General features: G+C 43.4%; 1 protein-coding gene across 6 annotated transcripts in view; it reads left to right on the plus strand.

Moving 5' to 3' along the window:
• The window catches only part of LOC146796134 (GTPase IMAP family member 9-like), a 209142-nt gene that overhangs the window by 74035 nt on the left and 120529 nt on the right, over positions 1 to 14578 (plus strand). For 3 of the 6 annotated variants that reach the window (XM_085628514.1, XM_085628516.1, XM_085628515.1), the window contains exon 3: positions 3855 to 3980. The exons of the other annotated variants lie outside the window; for them this stretch is intronic. In XM_085628514.1, the coding sequence (XP_085484640.1) occupies positions 3855 to 3980 (126 nt within the window). The remainder of the gene's footprint in view (positions 1 to 3854; positions 3981 to 14578) is intronic. 6 annotated transcript variants of the gene reach the window in all.

A 14578-nucleotide genomic window follows, 5' to 3' on the forward strand; every position in this document is an offset into this window, starting at 1 on the left:
TAATTACTAGTTTTAAAGTAGAGCCTAATAACGCTAGTGATCATAACCCCCTCACTGCCTCCCTACAGGTGATCGCCCAAAAATGGGCCAGTGATGATAGGCCTCTCCAATACAATCCAAATCAAGGGGTGGGACTAAAATGGAGCAAAATAATTCCTTCCCAATTCGAGAAGAAAATTGTTAAAGATAACAAGAGTTCCATTTTACAATGCCTGGAGCAAGAATCTCCCCCAGATAGGATTATACAGGGCTTCCAATTGATTTGTAGGGCTGTGTCTGAAAAACTGACCACCTCAATAGGAAAAAGGGAACCACTGGAGACAAAATGGTTTGATGCCGAATGTACTAGAGCCCAGAGGGATCTTAGGAAGGCACTGCATATACTACCGCAAGACAAAACCCTAATTAAAAACTCGAGGCAGGCATATAAAAACACAATCAATCAAAGGAAGGAAGATTTAAGAAGAGTAGCATGGGAAGATCTAGAGAGAGCCAGGGAGCTGAAATATTCTACGAACTTCTGGGAGGTAATAAACCACCCATTGTTCTCGAAGGATGTAAGGGGTATGGATTTAGTGATAGCTGAGGATGTATGAGTATCTCATTTTTCAAAAATGTTTAACCCGAAGGGAATTACCCACCAGGAGGTAAGTCTAGATGTCCCATTTGACTTAAGTTCCGCACATCAACTGAGTTCTTCCCTGACAGTATCTGAGGTAGAGGAAGATCTGGAGAAGGGGATATGTTTGAAAGCCCCAGGTCCGGATGGGGTTCCCCTTGATTTGTTTAAGGCTAAGCCTCCCCTCTGGGCACCCTTCCTGACCAATGTTTTCAGAGCAGCAATAATTGGACCCATTCCATCATCTTGGAAAGAGGCCATAGTGGTGCTGGTGTTTAAAAAGGGAAACAAGGATGACCCAGCCTGCTATAGGCCTATTTCTCTAATATACCCAACTGTTAAGGTCTTGGGGAGGTTTATTTTGGCGCGTCTTGAGGCTTGGGCGGATTCCACTGAGCTTATGTCCCAAACACAATTTGGGTTTTGGAGGGACAGGGGGACGAATGAACAGTGCTGAAATGTGGCATTGATCATGGGCAAGAAAACGAAGGCAAGGAGGGGGTCAACCCACCTTGCCTTCATGGACTTGTCCAGCGCTTTTGATATGGTTAATAGGGAGAAATTGTGGGTCCAGATGGGGGTAATGGGCTTATTATTACCCTCTTGCATAGACTACATGCGTCCAGTACGTTCACCATACGATTTGGCCCTGGGGGAGTGAGGACTAAGGCTATCGCTTCTACTGAAGGAGTTCGCCAGGGATGTATACTGGCCCCTTTTCTTTTTCTCTGATATACAGATGGGTTAGAGTCATCTCTGGTAGAGCAGGCTCTTGATTTTCCCAAGATTGGAGGCAAGCCGGTTCCTTTGTTATCGTATGCCGACAATACGGTCCTAATGGCTTTAACAGCCAACAGCCTACAGAAATCTTTGAATGTTTTTAATGATTATATGACAGCACTGACCTAAAAGTAAATTTTACCAAATCCTATGTAATGGTGTGTGGCCCGAGTCAAACCAAAACTAGAAAATTCATAATCAAGGGCAAGACCATTGACAAAGTGTCTAATTTTACATATTTGAGGAATCTTTTTAGCAATAAATTGAATTGGGATCACCTCATCACGACCAGGGTACAGCACACTAGCCGGGCAGCTGAAGGCTTATTTCGTTTTGCCTGCAAGTTAGGTCATAAGCTGGTTGAAGAACTAGTTACCCTATATAAGGCAAAATGCTTGTCTGTCGGAACCTACGGGGTAGGTGTGTGGGGGGCATCAAAAAAGCATCCAGCTTCAAATCTTAGAGAATGAGTTCATAAAAAGATTGCTGATGACCCCAAAAAGTGCTCCCACTGCCTTTTGCCACTCTGAGGTAGGGTTGGGTTTTATTGAGGACCGAATTAACTTTGCTCCACTGGTCTTCTGGGTCAAGATTTGGTTGTCAGAGGATCTACAGTTCTCAAGGGATATTATCAAGGACTGCACAGCTATGGATAATGCCTTGGCCATTCCATTGCTCTGATTTGTTAAATTTAAATTTAAAGAAATAGGGCTATGGTATTATTATGACGACCCTGCCAGTATCCATGCAAACTCGAAATTGATTATAAAAGATGCATATTTTGCAGAGTCAACTAAAAATCGTCAGCAACCAGGTTTGCTTGGTCAGTACCCTTTACACCAACAATTTTATCTGTTTTTCATTAAGAACACACAGAATCGATTTCTTTTGACTAGGTTTTGACTTGGCACGTTGTACTTTCTTGTGGCCTTCCCCAAACCGGCTTGCTGGTGTGAGCATCTCATTCGCTGCCCTTGTAATAATTTGGCCCTTAAAAGCACCTTGCACTTCATGCTATTTTGCACACTCTACAAAGAGCTAAGGGCAAGGTTTCTCATCCCAATTTTAAGAGAAATGCGCCCTATTAACTATCAGGAGGGTTTTTGTATCCTACACTCTCTGTCTACTGTGGTGATTTGCACTGCTGTATTAAACTTCATTAGATCCACACTTGCTATAAGGAAAAGGTATGGATTGTAAATGTAAATTGTGTTTTATTGGTTTTAAAACAAATTGCTTTTAAATCTGTCTTTTAATGTCCTAGATTTTAAGTTGCCGAGGTATGAACAATATTATGGTATAAATTGGACATGAAATTGAAAGATATTTGTTTGTAAATTACTTTTAGGGTCCATTTCTTTGAACCGAATAAATTTATTTTTGATTTGACTAAGGGGCTCTCACTTGGAGGACTTGCCCCAATTTTATTAATCAAACCAAGTTCTGCTGCATTAAGAGGGTCTGGGATGGCATAATTGCTGAAATTGGGTCTATCTTATACAGCACAGATGACATAACTAATGATGAAAATTACAAATCAGACTCTCAGTTGAGACGATTATCATGTTCCTCAAAGGGACCAAACCTAGAGATGGCCTCATCCTTTTCATACATTCCAAGAGTTGTAGTTGGAAAGTCAAACATGGTGCTTGCCGCTTTTCCCTTTCACCGTTTCTTTTTCTCCATCCAGTATCATAGGTAACAATGTCAGCTGGAGTGTAATCAGGGAGTCTTTTCGGAATATTGTACTGATTCTGACAAAGAAAATGATTATCAGTTGAGCAGTTATAGGTAAACCCTGAAGAAGTAGGGAACAAGGACATATTGGGTTGGCTCACAAAAGGGACATAATCTCGGGGTTTATAACAAAAAACTAGGGTGACTACTGGGGTCAAGAGGCCTGATATAATCCCCATGTGGCCCAATATTTAATGAATACACAATGCGCTTTATGTTGTTTTTCAGATTTTATGACACTCCCAGAGTGGCTGTCATCAAACCCCCATCAAGGAAATAATAATACAAGCAATGTAACCTTGCCCTAACTTTTCTCCAACAATTACAGGCATCAGAGGGTTATCTATCCACCTACAATACCCAGGCATTAGGTATAAGGAATAAAAGTGGTGAATAGCGCGGGCTTTAATGCAGTATTCTTTATTTTATTTACCTATGCTTTGTTTTATGCTCACTGTAATTGACTGTGTAATTGACTGTGTCCTAAGTATAACTCTATCAAGCATGCATTTTATAATGTATAAAGAAAATATGATAAACATTTTCGAGAGTGTTTATATGGTTATAAAAGTTCTAAAAACCAAGTAAAAAAAATTGACTGACTGGTTGATTGTTGGAATGGAAAAGTCATCTGCATGGTAAAGACGTGTACCTCTTCCTTGGATGCCCAACTGTACTGCGTTCTGGATCCCTAATACTGATTTGTTTTTTGTCATAGGCAACACGGATCATACATGTGTGCCATGACATAGGCCTGTCTCACAGAAGGCAGTTTTGTTGGACCGTGATGGGCACCCAAAGAGCTACCCTCATAGTGGGTGAAGGCTGCCACCTTCACCTGGAGGTAAGGAGCACAAGCAATGTGGTGGCAATATGCTGTGTAGTGATCAGTAGTAGTGAAAAGCACCCCTTTACTCTGTGTCACTGGAGTGAGTTCTACAGGCTCACTCACATTTTTAAAGGTTCTGCAGCTGTGTGCTTAACTCACCCTTAGGCTACATCAGGTAAGATATGGAGTTCTGTGCAGCGCAGGAGTATTGACTTTGCATTGGCTGTATGTGTGCCTGGGAAGAATACAGTACAAGGATGGACCAGGACTGCACAGTGCACTTGTGGTTAGTACATGTGCTGGGTCAATGTATGCATAAGAAGAATATATTACTGCAGAGATGTAGTGCTGTGGAGTGCAGGTGCAGGAAAATCATGTGCTGGGTGTAGGTGTGTTTGTGTGAAATACAATACATGTGTGTGCTGGCAGTGTGTGTGTTTGTAAAGAAAGCATGCTGGTTAAGGATAGAAAAGCTTCGGTGCTGAACAATGCTTGCAGATTGAGTGTGTACTGAATGCATGTGCACATGTAAGGGTACAATGCATAGAGGTACCAGCGGTGGACCCAACATTTGCTTAAACTGTACATAGAGTGAGTATGCCTGCAATGTACATTGTATGGAGGACCCTAGGATCCATCTTGGAAAGCCCAGGCTTGCCCAGTGAAAACATGAGGAGGAGAGGGATCCCTCAGACAGATTTATGTATTGCTGTATTTCTTTGAGCTGGATGGGGACAAAGAGGAGGTGAAAGGAAGACTCTCTTTATCTTTCAAAAGACTGCTCTTTGAGTTAGTGATAGATGACAAGGAAGAGGCCTGTACACATCTCAGGAAGGGCGAGAAGGCTGATAAGGGAGTCATAAAGAGTAGGGCTGGGGTCTATGATTAACCTTTATTTGCACATATCTCTGTGACTTACATCCAGGTGTGAACTCTTGTCTCTCCCACAAATTGTATTGTGAAACAATCAGCTTCAGAGTTGTACATGTTGTGAAAGACATCTTTCATGAAGAAAGAAATAAAGGAGAAGTGAACACTTCAAAGGAAGCCGAACCCCAACATAAAACTCCAAAGACTAGTATAAATCACATTTGGTGTCTGGAAAAGGACTGAGTAGGGGAAGTTGAGACACTAAAATGTGTCATCTTCCAAGCAGTCAGACAGTCTGTGTGAGAAGAGGAAGCTCTGCAAGACTTCTGCCTGTGACCAAGACTGGGGACAAAGCCCTGCTCGTCTCTCTGCTGAGTGAGTGGACATCACCCAGGCAAACAAAGACTACTTGCCCTGGAGCACCAGCATCATCACCTGCCTGCTTTCCAAGGCCAATTTCCCTATGAGGAAGAGGAGAGTGTCATAGGCAGCAATATCCAGTGGGAAGCCCTACCATGAGGACTCCCTTTGTGAGGTTTGAGGATTCGGCTGTGCACCGATTAAGGCGTTGCCTATGTGCAAGACTGTTTTTGGCGACCCAATAAGCCAGGACAGGTCCGGCGTTGACTGAGTCGAGAATCAAACACTGTGTGGAGGGTTCCAAGCCCACAAGGCCTTGTTGTAGTGACCCTGTATCCCAGACGGAGCCACCAGTTAAGAAATTGTGTAACCAGAATGCCAGGACTGGTGAACGCCTGAGCCATGACCCTGTATGCAAGGCAGGCTGCCACGGTTTGGGCGATTGCAACTGAGGAGTCTACTTTGCATCTAAAAGGTACCACCTCATTCCAGTGTGCCAGGAGGGGGTGCTGGTAAAAGTCATCAAAACCGGGACTTGAGTGACGCTATGACTGGCAGGTCTAGCCACACCAATGGATCTGCGCTGACTGACCCCTGCGGAATCGGAGGATGCCAAGGAGGATGACATGCCCTCATGAGATTCCAGTCAGGGATCAGGAGGACTGAATTCTCCCTGCAGGGGAAAACTTGACTTATTGCATCATTGAGAGCTGGAGCTGCTCTGATAGTTGGGGAAATCAGCCTTGCTACTTCAGAGAGTCATCCTGTGCCTGCCTGACTCCGCAGCATGCACCGCAAGCAGCATGACTTCTCTGAGCAGAATCCGAGCCCATGAGTGCCTGTGTTGGGGGCACCTGCTGTAATGCTGAATGCTTCAGTGCTGCAGAACCCAGTAAGACTTGAAGTAGGGCCTTTGCGGCCCACAGAAATTTGCTGCTGAAGCTTCTGAGGCACCATCAACACGTTTGACTAAAATCCTGAAGAGTAAAAGGGAACTCTTGAGTACGGCCTAATAGTTTGCATTCCCGGATGCAGCCACCAGCGAATGGGGAATAACCGCAAACACGTTAAATGACGGAAGGTGGGACAGGGATTAGCCTGACAACTACTTGAGTGTCAACTTCAAGGGGGATTGTGTTGTTGCATTTGAATGTTGCATATGTTTGCATGTGTAGAGTTAGAAAAAAAATACTACTTTTCTTATATACGCATGTTTTTGGCTGGACATTATTGTTTGTACTGTTTGCACTATTAGTTATGAGTCAAGTTTACTGACCTGTATCTACACCTCCCCTCCCCCTCAGGGAGCCTTGAATGCTCAACCACAGCTACCACTGAGAGTCAAGTACAGAAGAAGTACATGGCCAAGTTGAGCAGAATCCATAGTAGGTCAGGCCCCAGGACATCAAGAGTAAAAAGTCTCAACTACCACGGTTGAGCCCCGACACTGACCCATTAGAAATACCATTGACAATCACTATCTCATGCCAATTCTGTTTGTTTTTACCCCCTTACTAAAATTCAGCATTCTGCTTTTAACTGTTTGCTGCACAACCATAGATCAGCTACCAAATGCTGACTTGAAATTGCGGAAGCAGTAAAGATATACAACCTCAACCTGCTCTTCCTAACAGAAATGTGGCTTTTAGATTCCTCCAACACAGTACTTAATATAATATATCCTGTGGATATCTGATAATTTGCATAGAATGCGATAGAAAACCAGGAGGAAGAGTGGCAGTTATCAACAGACCTTGAATGCAATGTAAAAGTCTGAATACAGCTGAAATCCCCTCTTTTGAACATCTTGCTGTTGAAAATAATTCTTTAGAACTAAACATACAATATTCCACATCATTTACCATCCACATTGAAAACATCTTCTCCTCTTTGGACAGCTCACAGAACTCAAAGCAGGCAAGTCTAATTCCAATTACAAAATCTTCCTTGGGTACTTCATCTTCACTGGGGAGAAAAAAACAATAGATGCTGTACCATTATTGTCCCTTTTGTCACGCAACAATGGCCTCAAACATTGTTATATACCCACATCCGTATCACAATTTTTTAAATGAAATCCTAGGAGCCAATTCCCAATATCTATCCATCCATTTGTCAGGCCATTGCTGGATACCTATTTCTCCGTTGTGCTCCTTACACTCCACTCAGGAGCAAACAAACAAGCAAAGGTTTGGGTTAGTGATTTCCAAACTTTTGACTGGTTTCTACTAGAAACTATAATTGCTGAATAATAGTAACTATTTGTAAACGGAAAAATCTACATCAACCGAAAAAGCTTTTTGAACTCATCAAGAAATTCAAGACAATAACTAGCGCGCTGGGCAAATGTGAGGTGCACACAGCCAAGTACTCAATTATTCAATTATGAGCCAATAATAAACAAAGTTCTACAAATACATGGGTGGTCAAGGGGGGAAGAAATGCCACCATAAACTTCATAAATAGGACAAAGTCTGAATATTACATATATTCCCTGAGCACTCCAGATGAGTCAAAAGCTAAAAGTCTTGTTAAACCTTCTTGCGTACATCAACCCCCGACTACGTTTGTCATCCTAAGCATTAAAGAAAACTATGGCAGATTCTCAACTTTTGGTAGACAAAAACTAAATAATTCAGCTTTCTGTCTGCTTTAGAAACAATTTTAACTCAGGAGGTCTTAACCTGCAAATCAGCAGATAGGTGGTCCTCTTTTGAACAGATAAAATAGGCTGACCTGAGAAACACTCTCTCATGTATCAGATCATCCTCTCATTACTCCAGTGCTACTCCAGTAAAAACTTTGAAAGATATAGCTCCATCATGAAATCCTCTTTAAATCATGGTAAGGTTCCTGATTGCATGATAGACAGACAGGTCATACTTCTTCTACAAAATACTTGAATACCTCACTGTCCTCAACGTTGGGTCTATATTCAACATCCTTGTCCTAGCAAAAGTGCTTAAAAGTTGTGCAGCACATTAGCTAGATGAACAGAGAAGAGAAAATAGATTCCTCTTTGACCACGAGTCTGGGCATTGGAGATGGAAACAGCACAGAAACAACAATGTTACATGCAGTGGATGTGCATAATGCAACCTTGACAATAGTGAGGTCTGCCTCATACTCCATGACCTATCCATTGCTTTTGATATGGTCAGCTACAACTCCCCTCTACAAACCCTCAAATGGTGGTTGGGAATTAATGGAATAATTTTGAGATGGTTTGCAAATCACTTCAAGCATGTATATTAGCAAATGCCCACTTCAATTCCTCGCCTATTCTTAAAGGAGTTACTCAGGTTTCCATCCTCGTTAATTTACATTTCAGTCTGTGCAAGGAACTTCTCAGATATCTCTAAAGAAATTCTAAAATCTCTTTTCAGCTATATGCAAATGACACATAACATTAAGGTCTCTTCTTTGAAGGATGTAGCCAATATCGCAAAGACCCACAATGGCCTTCTATCTTTTTTTTTACACATTGTATTGATGTATGTGTAAACATTCCAACACTGCCAAAATGACCCATAGTATGAATAAGGAAGTACACCAAATACTTCATATACATAAAATAAAACATTCCTGCTGTTCACCCCCACCTCTACCCCATTCATTGATACATTGAGAGAAAAAGTAGAAAAAAACATTCTTAACTGCTTAGCCCATGACGGTCCACCGTTCGGTGCGAGACAGTCTCTTTTTGGCCATGGCATGTCTTATTATCTCCATCTATGAGTTGGTGAATTTGATGGACTGGCGCTTATTCAATTCACCAGTATTCTGCCCACTGCTACTATATTTTTGGGTGTTTTTGGGTGCAGCCCCTAGCTTTATACACCGCAATTTCCATTCCCATCCAGTGGTCCATTTTCTTTTTCCACACCAATAATGATAGAGGAACTGCTGACTTTTACTCCTTGGCTATTCTGCGTTTAGTGAAATTCAGTCCCAAACTAAGCAAGGATAATTTATATGTATTCCCATCTACATTATCCATAAGGTGAAGGAGGGCTATTCGTGGACTATGTGGGATCTGCCATGACAGAACCTCCCTTAGACATGTAGCTCCCCCGCTAAAACCTCTCTAACTCTGGGCAGCTTTACACTGTATGCCTTAAGGTGCCTTCCTCCACACTACATCTGAGAAGCTCGAGGGAGGCAATCACCCCACACGCCAGAGCCTATGATGCATAGAATACACTCTTGAATATCAATATTCCTAAATTGAATCAGCCGGACCCGTGCTGCTATGGCCGCACCTCTGGGGTAACCCAGAATCTTTGTCTAGTCTTCATTTGGTAATTCACCGACATCTGCCTCCCAAGCAATGGGTAAGGTTCCAAATGTTTCAGCCTTGTTAGTAAATAGGGTCTGGTAAATCTTGGCAATATTATGATGGACCCAAGTCTCCCATGAGCAGTTTGCCCTCGAGAGGATTACATTCTGGAAGATCCAGAAATGCGCCTCAGTGTGGGGTCAGTGCAAGGCAGAGCTGCAGGAACTTCTGGAACTGACTGGAATTCAGTCTGGAGTGTCTGATATGATTTCAGGACTGTGCCTTGCATGACATCCCCGTACATGGCGAATTCACTAAGATTCAATTTCCGGAATCCGTCCAATGCGGCCTTCTGTGGGAACATGACTGTGCACAATAATGGGTTCTGTTTCTTCTTTCTGCCTCACTGTTTAATCCATCTAAGAGTTGACCGCCCCAAATTCAGAACCGCGTTTGTTGCCCAGTAAAGTGAAGCAGTCCCCCCATGTAAATGGGCTTGCAGCTGTGTTGCACCCATCGACATTTTATCAAGTGAGTATGCAGGGCCCCGCTCTGTATCATACCACCAATTGTTTATGATCTGAACATGGGCTACTAGATAATAGGACTCAACATCAGCCGCCACAATGCCCCCCACAGTATGTCGACTGGAAGCATTTACTGAGGGCCACAGGGGGAGTACCCCTGTCCCATAGAAAGGCATTTAGGGTGAAGTTCGGTTTACCAAACTACTGTCATAGGATATCAAATGGGAAATGTTGTAGTTACTAGAGGAATCTGGGCAATGATACCATCTTGAAGATCACCAAACATCTTGACAAGGACAGCGGTAGCCCAGACCATATCTTTACATTGTTGTTCAGATGGGCTAACACAGGTTTTATATTGGTGTTCCATCCAGGGGTTGCCTCCGGGGATATATAAACACCTAGGTATTTCAACCCTTCGGTGCCACCCGTATACCTGCTGTCCAATCAAGCCTATCTGGGCTGTGACCCACAGCATATAATGTGGATTTTGTAGGGGCTAGGTAGAGGCCTGAAATTTACCCAAATATGTGCATTATTTGAAACAGACAGGATCCTGTCGTGTCAGGCTCTGTAATGAAGTACAAAACATCATTGGGGTATAATGCGATCCTGTCTGACCGCCCGTTACCCCAATTGAAGCCCCACACCTGCGCATCCATCTGCACCCAAAGCACCAGGGGCTCCATTGCCATAGCTAACAGTATTGGGAACAAGGGAAAGCCCTGCCTTGTTCCCTGCTGCATAGGGAAGATTTCTGACCTAGCCCCCGCCATCCACAGTGACACTATCAGACATATAACATCCGGAGATAAGAGATGAACCGTGGGCCAAAGTTGAGATGTTGAAGGAGGACAAACATATATGTCCAACTCACAGAATCAAATTCCTTATCTATGTCCGCGAAAAGAAGCATTGTTGGTTCCCTCAGCTCATCAACCATCACCAATGCTTTATAGGCTTTTTATATATTGTGGCAGGTCACCCTTTAGTGCATGAACCCGGATTGGTGCAGGCGGTCCAAATCTGGAATGCTGGTGATCAGTTATTTGCCAGAGCCTTGGCCAATATCTTGACCCCTAGCTTTAAGAGGAAAAATTCAGGTTCAGTGTGGGAATCATCCGCCGGACGCCCTGGTTTGGGAAAGACCACGAGCACTGCATGGCACCAATCTGGTGGCATGACCCCTGCAGCCCCAGCAGACAACATCACTTCCAGAAGGTGAGTTTGAAGCTTACCTATCGCAAGAAGAGGGGGAACCTGAAGCACTTGCAGGTCCAGCATACCTATTCCAAAGTTAAATCTAAAAGTTTGCAGTTCCTAAGAAAGGTAAAGGAAGGCATGTATTAGGTCAGTTAGGAAAGAACCAAACAGGGGGTACGGTTCCTTTAGGAACTAGGGCACTCACACAGCCATGTCATTGTCTTGCTTCATCATAGATTATGCTCCTCTTTAGGCTGGTGCTGCAATGCCCAATGGGCACCCAAAAGGGGGCTCTTTTTTTGGAGATTGTTCGTCCCAGTGCTGTACATGAAGTGCGAGTGTAGGACCCAAGGTGTAGATTATTGAATTGAGGTGTATGTGCATCAAAGATGTGATTAAAAGAGGCTAAGCAATTCTCCAAGCCAAATTTTACTTGGTGAGTATGCTTGTCTGGTTAAAAATGTGGTATCTTCCAGCACAGGCAATGATCTCTGGTGGCCGAGAAAGTTAAAATGTTGACATGTTTCTTGCCATCAAGAAGTCAATAATGATCAAAATGGCAATTCATCAGGACTAGTGATTTATAATGTATAGAGTGTTTGGAACCTGGGGTGGAATGAAAAATAATCCAAACACTGTATAACCTATATTTGGTGTACCTTAATGTAATGTTGCCTAAGAGTACTCAAGCGTCCCGTAGGATGAGTAAAGATAGGGGTGTAGTAATTTGCACCCGCCAGTTGGCGGGTGCATCCCGCATCATATTCAGCAATAGACATGATAACAATAACGCCTCCATTGTCAGCTTTTATAATGGTAATTTGGATACCATTGGCCAATGAATTCACTGCTGCTAACTCCAAGTTGGACAAGTTATGGAAGGTGAATCCCTGTGTGCCTTGGCCACCTCCTTAAGGACCGCCTGTTCAAAAGTCAGTATTTCATTGGGTATCATGTTGGCAGCGAGAATGAACCTAGAGGGGTTGCGAGGACCAGTGTCTTCTTTTTCTGGACTGGGTATCTCTTGAAAAATTGCCCTGAGTGGTATTTTTCAAAACAAATTGATTGTGAAGTTCACAAATATCCCATAAGTTGATAGGTGTTTGAAGCTTAGGCATATATACTTTGAAAAATTCCCTGGGGTAGCTGTTTATCCTGGGAGCTTTGCCCAAGTTTATATCTGCCACGGCTGCAAGGAGATCCTCCTCTGTTAACTTACCGTCCAGCAATTTGGGGGTCGCCGGGGACATGGACCTAAGTGGTAACACCCATATAGACTCCTCTATTTGTGTCTCTGAGATTACATCCTTCCTGGCATAGACCCCCCTTAAGATGGGACGCAAAGGTATTCGCTATATCTATTGGATCATAAGTGAGGTACCTATCTCACTCTTCATTAGAGGAAAAGTGGGTGCTCTGGGGGTCCCCTGACATAATCTATGGAGTCATTGAATTGATTTATCACTGATAAGTACAGCTCTGAGAATCCTTCCATGCCAACCACGCCTCACCCATCAGGATATGGTGGTACTGCTGCTGCACCAGGCTTAGTTGTCTACGCACTCGCTAGCCATCTGGTTGGTGGTCGGGTGAGTCCAACTCCATGATCTTCATATCGAGCTCATGTAAGTCCTGAAGTCTACACTGACACTCCTGTACAGTGACTTATATCCACCCCCAAAGTGTGGGCTTTAGGGCCTCCCATAGAGTCTGAGGGGACTTCGCTGTGCCTATATTTTGTGCAAAACATCCATCTATACAATCTTCCATACGTTTGCAGTACTCTGAGCTGTGAAGATGCCATGACGACAGGCGCCAATGGACAGCCAGATGTAAGTGTCCTATCTGAAGACCCATCACCATTGGGGAGTGATCAGGGAGGCCTCGGGAAGCACAGTTATATCCCTCACCCATTGTTAGTCATTGCCGGGGACAAAACATTTATCTAGACAAGAGTAAGATCCATGTGCTACTGAATAAAAGGTGTAGTCACCTGGTGAAGGGTTGTGAGCCTGCAATACGTCCACGAGGCCCAGTGTTGAGACAAAGGAGGAAAGGGGCGTCTGGCCTGACATCAGAGGCAGTCCCTCTGGGCGCCATCTACCTACTGCTGGGGTGATGACTCAGTTCTAATCTCCACCCATCACAAGCCCATCTGGTGGCTCACCCCATAGCCCTGTCAGTAATTTGCTAAGAGAGTTTCCAAGGGGGTGTGGGGCATATATACTCAACAATGTGATAGTTTCTTCATAGAGCGTCACTGAAACTGCTGTGTATCTTCCATAGTTATCAACCCATGTCTTGAGATGCTGGAAAGGAACTTTCGGTTTAATTAAGATCCCAGTGCCTCTGGAACCCTGTGTACACCCTGAGTGATAAACTTGTGTGTATCCCCATCTAACAAAGTATGGAATCTTGTTACTTATGAAGTGAGTCTCTTGTAATAGCAGGACTTTGCCTCCATCCTCTTGGCTTACCTCAGAACTACCCCCCCTTTTCACCTTATCTAGATACAATTTTCATTCCAGGACACTAAATTGATGCAATCCACTGAACACGTCTGCAAATGGCCTACAATCTTGTAAGTGACTCCATCATCTCAAATGTAATGCCTAGAGTTCCTTCTGCTCTCCCAGTTACATTGTGCTACTCTGGTGCAAATCTGGCTTGGTACACATAATCTGTTTAACTGTAAACCCTCCATTGTGAGACGTTCTAATTCTCTGTAACAAATGTCTACATCTCCAGACATACATTAAAGCAGTAGTGAAGGGAGCTTAATACAATATTAGACTGCTCAGGGAAACTGATTTTCTGGATTATGTCATTTACTAATTTACTGCCTTTCTAGGACTTCACCTTAGCACCTTTGAATTCAGCCCTTGACTCCACGGACAGACTAGTACCATCCCCGTTACTATCACATTAAAATGATCCCCATTGAAGCATGGAGCACTTTCAAGTTCACCTGCATAGTTAACAAGGGAATATAAGAGGATACTATTACCTTCCTGGCCCACAAACTCCTCATCACAGGGAACTCCCACTCTCTATAATGTGCAGGATCCTTAAAACTAGAAACTCATTCATTAAAGAACTCTGAGGCATGTTTTCTCAGGAAATGCCTGCAGAGCCATTCATTCTGCCAACATCAAGATATAGCTAAAAGCCTTGATCCTCCAGCAGTTTCTCCTATTGTGACTGGGGTGAACAAACTTCAAAATCCAGCTATACAAGAAGAAATCTTTAATTTTTGGGCCAAATTTGTTATCTCTAAAATGTTGCTCTAAAGGCTGTGTAAGATATTGGGTTATTATTTTAGGGGGGTAGAACCATTTTCAAGCAACAATCACAATCATTGTCAGGGTGAACCT

This window comes from Triturus cristatus, chromosome 10, assembly GCF_964204655.1.
Source record: "Triturus cristatus chromosome 10, aTriCri1.1, whole genome shotgun sequence".
Taxonomy (NCBI): Eukaryota; Metazoa; Chordata; class Amphibia; order Caudata; family Salamandridae; genus Triturus; species Triturus cristatus.